At 41.5% G+C, this 8,331-nt stretch overlaps 1 protein-coding gene across 1 annotated transcript; it reads left to right on the forward strand.

The window, feature by feature from the left end:
- The first annotated feature begins 1,623 nt into the window (after positions 1-1,623).
- ATP5IF1 (ATP synthase inhibitory factor subunit 1) lies at positions 1,624-4,672 on the forward strand. Its single transcript, XM_083628167.1, has 3 exons — positions 1,624-1,881; positions 2,015-2,127; positions 4,419-4,672. Exons 1-3 carry the CDS (start codon positions 1,639-1,641, stop codon positions 4,558-4,560), a joined length of 498 nt encoding a protein of 165 aa, XP_083484293.1. The 5' UTR covers positions 1,624-1,638; the 3' UTR covers positions 4,561-4,672.
- Positions 4,673-8,331: the final 3,659 nt, after the last annotated feature.

The following is an 8,331-nucleotide window of genomic DNA, read 5'->3' on the forward strand; positions in this document are numbered from 1 at the left end:
GCTGGGGCTATCGAATGAAGTTGAATGGTGGAAGATTCAGGACAGACAAAATGATGTACTTCTTCACACAGTACATTTTTAAATGATGGAGTTTGCTTCCACGAGAAGTGGTGATGGTTTCCAATTTGAACAGCTTGAAAAGAGGTGTAAACCAGTTCATGTCATCAGTGCCTTCTAGTCATGTAGGATGTACTATCTACAGATTGAATTGGCTTTTATGTTTCTGTTTTTACTCTGCATTGATCTATGGACTAATGCAATCTAGCTCTTTTTATGAATTGGCTCGCAACCTGCATTTTACTGTATATGTCTACAGTGGTACCTTGGGTTACAGACGCTTCAGGTTATAGATGCTTCAGGTTACAGACTCCGCTAACCCAGAAATAGTACCTTGGGTTAAGAACTTTGCTTCAGGATGAGAACAGAAATCATGCTGCAGTGGCGCGGTAGGTCCCATTAGCTAAAGTGGTACCTCAGGTTAAGAACAGTTTCAGGTTAAGAACAGACCTCTGGAACAAATTGTTCTTAACCCGAGGTGCCACCGTACTCATAAGTAAATTCCATTGATGCCTACTCTATTCCCAGCTCAAGAATGGAAAGCAAAATACTGGTGGACAACAAAAGAGGTTTATTGCCACTCTCAAGGCAAAAGAAAAGCAGTCTAAGCCCCGAAAATTGGGAAACACTGGCCTGTGAGTGCTCCAATTGCAGAACAGCTTCTACCCAAGGCATCATGGATTTTGAAGAAGAACAAATATTGGACGAAAGGGAGAAATGAGCAAAGAGGAAGGCACGTCTGGAAAATCCTCACTGTGATCAGTTCCCACCTGGAAACCTATGTCCCCACTGTGGAAGGATGTGTGGATCCAGTATTGGCCTCCACAGTCATGTAGGCACACGCTGCTAAAACTGCATTCATGGAAGGCAATCTTACTCGGCCACTAGTGATCGCCAAGTATGCCTAATACTGTACTACAGTGGTACCTCGGGTTAAGTACTTAATTTGTTCTGGAGGTCTGTTCTTAACCTGAAACTGTTCTTAACCTGAAGCACCACATTAGCTAATGGGGCCTCCTGCTGCCGCTGGCGCACGATTTCTGTTCGTATCCTGAAGCAAAGTTCTTAACCTGGAGCACTATTTATGGGTTAGCGGAGTCTGTAACCTGAAGCGTATGTAACATGAGGTACCACTGTACTGAGTTCAAGGCACGTGTGCTGGGGATGGCATTAGGTCTATGCAACCCCAGTGCTTTTTTCTGGGGGTATGCATATCCCTAAACGTTTTGTGAATCTAAGTTTGGCCTCATTGAGGGGCAGCATTTCAATATGAGTAGCAAAATGCGTGTGTCCCTAAACATTTTTTAAGGAAAAAAACACCGTGCAACCCTATTCAGAACCAGTGCCTACTAAGTGTTACTTCCAGATAAACGTGCGCAGAACTGTAACCTGAAGAGTCTCTCCTATCACTACATTCCTCCTTCGGCGAACTGGCCCGGAATAGCTTACACCAACATGACAAAAAACACACACGAGCCTTTCAACCTGATGCCGGAAGTTCAGAATGTGAGCGTCCGTCGCCTTTCTTCCCCTCTAGTTTCATATCTCTATGGTTTCACCTTCCTCCCTTTCCACTTCCCCATGACCTTCAGGGCGAAACGTCGATTGGTCCGCTTTGTCTCGCTCCTTCGCCCTGATTGGCCCTTGCTTTACTCCCCCCTCATTTCCGGTTCCCAGGCATCAGATTTTGCTGGGCCTGGTTCCACGCCCCTCGACAAGGGCAGACTTGAGATGGCTGCGGTGGGTTCCGTACTGAGGTGCGGTTTTCGAGGAGCCCTGGCGTTGCCCCAGCAACAGCGGGCCTGGAGCTCTGGCGCCGACCAGGTACTGGGCTGGGGTGAGGTGGGCAGCGGAGGGCTTCGGGGCCGCGAAAGGCCTTGGCAGGCGCGGTTGGAAGAGGAAAGCGAATCTGGAGCCTGATCCTCCTTTTCTCCCCTTGTTTCCCCTCTTCCCTCAGCTGGGCGAGCTGGGCAAAGGTGCTGGGAAGGGCGGAGGCGGAGGCGGCGCCGTCCGTGAATCTGGCGGGGCCTTTGGGAAGCGGGAAGCCGCCATGGAGGAGCGCTACTTCAGGTACGTTGCCCCTTGCATGTCGACGTCTTCTTTCCTCCCTCCACCCCCGCCATCCTATCTGCTGCCTAAATGTACTGGTGGAAGCGTCACGCCTAGTTCTGGGTCGTGCCTACGTAGTGGCTGCTAAAAGCCGGATCTGCAACTTGTACTTTTGTATTTTTGGATATAGTTTTTGGGAGAGGAGGCGTTCGTAGGATTTGTTCAGCTCCTCTCTCTCTTTTGGCCTTGTGTGCCAAAATAAACTGGCGAATTGTTTTAGGTTGGTGGATTATTATTTTAGTGGATTGTGTTATTTACCTAAGTGTTGTGTGTTGATTTTTTTTTGTAAATTCTTTGTTATAATGTTTTAAATATTGTTTAAAACTTATGTTTTTGCCACTTAAAATGCAGGACATACATTTATTAAAGGAAATGCCTGTCTCTTTCTTTCTCCCCTGCTCTTGGTGACTCAGTGGTGGAAGCAAACTAATGGGCTTTTTTTTTTTTACACACAAAACAGTGACTTTGCTTTATGTACATTTTGAACTCTGCACAGAAATGCCATAGACTCCAGTCCCTGAATTGTACGGACGTTTAGCCCCATTGATCACATTTTTGCTCTGTTTGTGTAAATGAGCTACCTGCTCCTCTATTAAGAATAGCACTTCACTCATCCAGTGTTGGATATAGATTATAAAAGCTTATACCATAATAAACAAATTTAGTTATTGTACTATTTTTTTTCTTTTAGTTTTTGTTTGTTCTTTTCTTCTTAGAGTTAAATTGAAACATAAATCATGATGGTTCATCTTTCTCTTCTTCCCCTGCCCCAGCCTTTAAGGAGATGGGCTGAGGTGGAAATGTGATTTGATGCAGAAAAACAGCAGAAGGGGGAAGATTGAGCCATTTTAATTTTTTTGTCTTCTCAAAAAATTAATAATCATCAGTTCAAGGCTTTTATTACAGACAATTTATTGTAATATGTTGCTTGGCATGTGGCTGTAGTAGTTGCAAGCATCCTCAGAGACTTACTTAACTCAGTGGAACGTGTGTAGAAGTAAATGTGGAAGGAATGCTTAGTCTGTTTATTCCATTAAAGATACTTAATGACAGGTACTATCTTAGAAAGTTAACCAAAAGCCAGTGCAGTATACTGGTTACACTAGAGAGTTGGACTAGGAAGACCCAACACTATTATTTCTCAGCCTAAGGTGCAAGATTGTGATGGGAAAGAACCATACATAGTGGCTTGAGCTCTTTGAAGGAAAGGCAGAATATTAATGTAGTAATAGTAAATATTACAGGAATCAAACTCCGTGGCAAACCTTGGAAAACAGCAGTTGCTTAACTGTCTACCTTATGGTTTGTTTTGTGCCCTTTGAATGAGCTGAACTATTTTTATTACCGTATTTTTTGCTCTATAAGACTCACTTTTTCCCTCCTAAAAAGTAAGGGGAAATGTGTGTGCGTCTTATGGAGCGAATGTAGGCTGCGCAGCTATCACAGAAGCTGGAACAGCAATAGGGATTGCTGCTTTCACTGCGCAGTGATCCCTCTTGCTGTTTTGGCTTCTGAAATTCAGAATATATTTTTTTCTTGTTTTCCTCCTCCAAAAACTAGGTGCGTCTTGTGGTCTGGTGCGTCTTATAGAGCGAAAAATACGGTATATTGCTGTATCGGCTGACTGGAGTGTATGGGGTGTTAGAGGAGGGGTAGTACCTCTAGTGGTTGACACACACTGTGCTCCTTCTGGGGTAGGTTGTCCATCTTTGGTCCCCACCATGCACTCAATTATCTGTGGCTCCTATAAACTGTCAGCATGCAACAACAGCCACAGCCCTGGAAACAGCTTCAACTGGTCAGCTAAACCAGGTGAGGGTACCCAATGGGTCTCAAACCGTCAGTGGGTTATGGACTTCCCCTGCATGCGAAGACAGGCTCTGGCAGGTAGGGCATACAAGACGTTTAGAGTACATCAGCAAGACCAAGAGGGAGTTTTTGTTCTCAGCCCAGGTTCTCCATACACACAGCCCAGGCTTCCGCCCTGGAGAAATCACATTGGTGTTGCTAATGTAGCGCAATCCATTGTCTCTCAAGATAGACAGATGTCAACAAGTATCTGCTGAATATGGGTGAAGGTGTGAAATGGTGAGGCCGCACCTACAATTGTACACATCTAATAGGCTTGCTAAGGTTGCATATGTAGATGGGGGTACACTGTATTGCCCTATCTTTTGTGCATTGTCTTTAGCTGAAACTTGAATGATTAGCTGTGGTAATCTTCATTATTAATTCATACCATACTATTGCAGGGAGAAAGAGAGAGAACAATTGGCAGAATTGAAAAAACATCATCAAGATGAAATACAACATCAGAAGAAAGAAATAGAGCGCCTGCAGAAGGAAATTGAACGTCATAAGTACAAGCTCAAGAAGCTTACTGATGATGATTAAGTAAATTCCGTCCTTATTGGTGTGAGATGTATCTGGCATTGCTTTAAAAATGGTGTCTGCCGACATCCAAGGTCTTGCTCTTATCACAGTGTGAAATAAACAACTCACTCTCTTCCTGCTCAGTTTTTTTTCTTACTTAGCAGCATATCTAGCCATAATTATGTCTACTGAATCTTCCCTCTCCCCCAGGGTGAGATGGCAGGGGGTTACATTAAAGATTGCTAGCAAAGTCTCACATTGAGGAGCAATTTGGGATGTAATGATTGCATTACCAAACCATTTTTCTTACTGTTTTGTGCACCTTTTTCTTGTAACTGTTGGCAAATATAACACTCCCTTTGCATTAGTCGGGGAGTAGTAATAACTGGTCACTTGCTACTACATCAGGAGTGGGAAACATGTACCTCTCCAAATGCTGTTGGACTTGAAACTCCCTTTACTTTCAGCCTGTGTGGCCAGAATGGTGTGAACTGACATCCAGCAACACAATTAGTGCCATAGAATGAATGTGCACTGTGAACACTAGTGAAATTATAGCTAAGAGAAACCACTTTTATATCAGAATCCAGTATTTCTCATCAAGCCCAAATGATTATTCCCAACAGAAGCATTTTGCCCAGTAAAGCAGGGCCAGCATCAGAACCTGGTATCCTTGGACAGTTGCCTCAGAACCCTGCTAGATGTCTGATATAGGCTGCCTTTAAAAAGGAGAGGTTTTGTCTCAGAACCTCTAGTTTTTGGAGGATCAAAAAGCAGCATGGAGATGTTTGAAAAGGGCTTTCAAAAAACCCATGCTGCTCATTCTAGTCCTAATAGTTGGGGCTTCAAAGTGTAGTGTCAGCTGCTTGATATGTTGGTGACTGCCCACCAGTGATCAGTAGCCAAGATGGGCATGGAACAAGTACAGGCAACACCAAATTGCTAAATTGAGTGTGAATAAACAACTGGAATAAATTCAATGAAATCAAAGAGAATGAAAGATCGGGACACTTCCGCTATGGTTTCTGATTTATCAGTAACATCCAAGTCTGAACAGACGCAAACAAACCCTACAGAATTATATCAGCATGGCAAGTATGCCTACCAACCACATTTCAGACAGGATGTAATATAGCCTTACACAGTGCAAAGAGAAGGGTTTGTTGAAAGAGGGCATGCTTTGCATTCAAAGTTTCCAAGTCCAAACTTTGGCAATTCCAGATGGAGCTGGGGAAAATACTTTCTGAAAGTCTAGTCATTGCACTGCAGATGATGCTGAGCTTAATGAATCAATGGTCTGATTCGGTACAAGGCAGCTTCCTGTATTTCATTTTTTTTTAAGTAATATTTATTAAGGTTTTAAGGGTTACAAAAAGAAAAAAAAAGACACAAAATTAAGCAAAAACAAAACAACACATCACAATAAGGAAAAAAAACAAAACAGAAAAATAGAAACAATTAAAAACACAACGAACATTCCCATAACTTATCTTTCATTTGCTTGTTTCCTTGACCTCCTCACACCTCCCTTTTTTGTATTTTAGTTCGGTTAGCTATTTCAGCAAATCCTTTCCATCTTTCCCCGTTTTTGTCCTGTAATTTATCTTGATATAATCTAACTTTACTTTCCCTCCTTTCACCAATTAACAGTCTATTTTTACTTAATCCTTTATAACATTTCTGCTAAAACCACATAACTTCATTCCAACATCCTTCTAACATTAATTTTACAATGTTTCTGTAAATAATCTTTAAATTTCTTCCAATCTTCCTCCACCGACTCTTCTCCCTGGTCTCGGATTCTGCCAGTCATTTCCGCCAGTTCCATGTAGTCCATCAACTTCATCTGCCATTCTTCCCGGGTGGGTAGATCTTGTGTCTTCCAGTACTTTGCAATAAGTATTCTTGCTGCTGTTGTAGCATACATAAAGAAAGTTCTATCCTTCTTTGGCACCAATTGGCCGACCATGCCCAGGAGAAAGGCCTCTGGTTTCTTCAGAATGCTATATTTAAATACCTTTTTCATTTCATTATAGATCATCTCCCAGAAAGTCTTAATCCTTGGGGATGACCACCAAAGGTGAAAGAATGTACCTTCAGTCTCTTTACATTTCCAACATTTATTATCGGGCAAATGATAAATTTTTGCAAGCTTGACTGGTGTCATGTACCACCTGTAGATCATTTTCATTATATTCTCTCTTAAGGCATTACATGCCGTAAACTTCATACCTGTGGTCCATAACTGTTCCCAGTCAGCCATCATAATGTTATGTCCAACATCTTGTGCCCATTTAATCATAGCTGATTTCACCGTTTCATCCTGAGTGTTCCATTTCAACAGCAAGTTATACATTATTGACAAGTTCTTAATTTTGGGATCTAACAGTTCTGTTTCCAATTTTGATTTTTCCACCTGGGAACCAATTTTTTTTTGTCCAGATTATATGCCTCCATTATTTGATAATAGTGGAGCCAGTCTCGCACTCTATTTTTTAATTTTTCAAAACTCTGTAGTTTTAAACTGTCTCCCTCTTGTTCCAAAATTTCCCAATATTTCGGCCATTTGGCCTCCATATTGAGCTTTTTCTGAGCCTTCGCTTCCATTGGTGACAACCACCTTGGGGTTTTATTTTCAAGCAAGTCCTTATATCTTATCCAGACATTAAACAGTGCTTTTCTGACAATATGGTTTTTAAACGCTTTATGTGCTTTGACCTTATCATACCACAAATATGCATGCCAACCAAATACATTGTTAAAACCTTCTAAGTCCAACACATCAGTGTTTTCAAGAAGCATCCATTCTCTCAGCCAGCAAAAAGCGGCTGATTCATAATAAAGTTTAAGGTCTGGCAGGGTGAATCCACCTCTTTCTTTAGCATCAGTTAATATCTTAAATTTTATTCGAGGTTTCTTGCCCTGCCAGACAAATCTGGAAATATCTCTCTGCCACTTCTTGAAACAGTCCATTTTATCCAAAATTTGCAATGTTTGAAACAAAAACAGCATCCTTGGCAATACATTCATTTTTATCACAGCAATTCGGCCTAGCAATGATAGCTTCAGATTTGACCATATTTCTAAATCCTTTTTCACTTCCATCCAACATTTTTCATAGTTATCCTTAAATAAATTCACATTCTTGGCAGTCATATTAACCCCTAGGTATTTCACTTTCTTAACCAGTGTTAATCCTTTCTCCTTCTGAAACCTCTCTCTCTCAGTCACTGTTAGATTTTTCTCTAGAACCAGCTTCCTGTATTTCTAAACACAAGTGTGCCACTAAGAATAACCTTGCCACCATTACTGACACAAAATAGGCTTTGAAATGACAACCAAGCACCTTCAACTGGATTCATCGTGGGTTATTTCCCATTTTGTTTCCTTCTTACTGAAATGATAAACACCTCTTAGGCTGCATGTACACCATGCATTTAAAGGACATTCAAAATGTGGTCCAGTCCGTGAATCCTGGGAACTGTAGTTTGTTAAGGGTACTGGGAATTGTAGCTCTGTGAGGAGGTAAACTACAGTCCTCAGAATTTGGTTTTGTGGGAGATCATGCTTTAAATGTATTATGTGTACACAGCTAAAGTTGCATCCGTTGTGACATGTAGTTCAGGTGTGGTTTCACTAATTAACTGAAACATTTATATTCCTTTCATTAAAAACGGCACAGGAGGAAGATGACAACCACAAAATGTAACTGGATATGTTACACACAAATTATAACTTAATAGCCTGAGGTCATTACAATTCAAAATTAAATAAAAATGGATCATCAAGAAA

Source organism: Podarcis filfolensis, assembly GCF_964270895.1.
Source record: "Podarcis filfolensis genome assembly, chromosome: 8".
NCBI classification, from domain to species: domain Eukaryota; kingdom Metazoa; phylum Chordata; class Lepidosauria; order Squamata; family Lacertidae; genus Podarcis; species Podarcis filfolensis.

What these genes read in the sequence shown, in the direction of transcription:
- ATP5IF1 (XM_083628167.1), top strand. Translation starts at nt 1,639, where the DNA reads ATGACCTTCAGGGCGAAACGTCGATTGGTCCGCTTTGTCTCGCTCCTT. An exon ending in GGAGCTCTGGCGCCGACCAG is followed by an intron (nt 1,882 to 2,014) that starts GTACTGGGCTGG and finishes CTCTTCCCTCAG; the next exon opens with CTGGGCGAGCTGGGCAAAGG. An exon ending in ATGGAGGAGCGCTACTTCAG is followed by an intron (nt 2,128 to 4,418) that starts GTACGTTGCCCC and finishes ATACTATTGCAG; the next exon opens with GGAGAAAGAGAGAGAACAAT.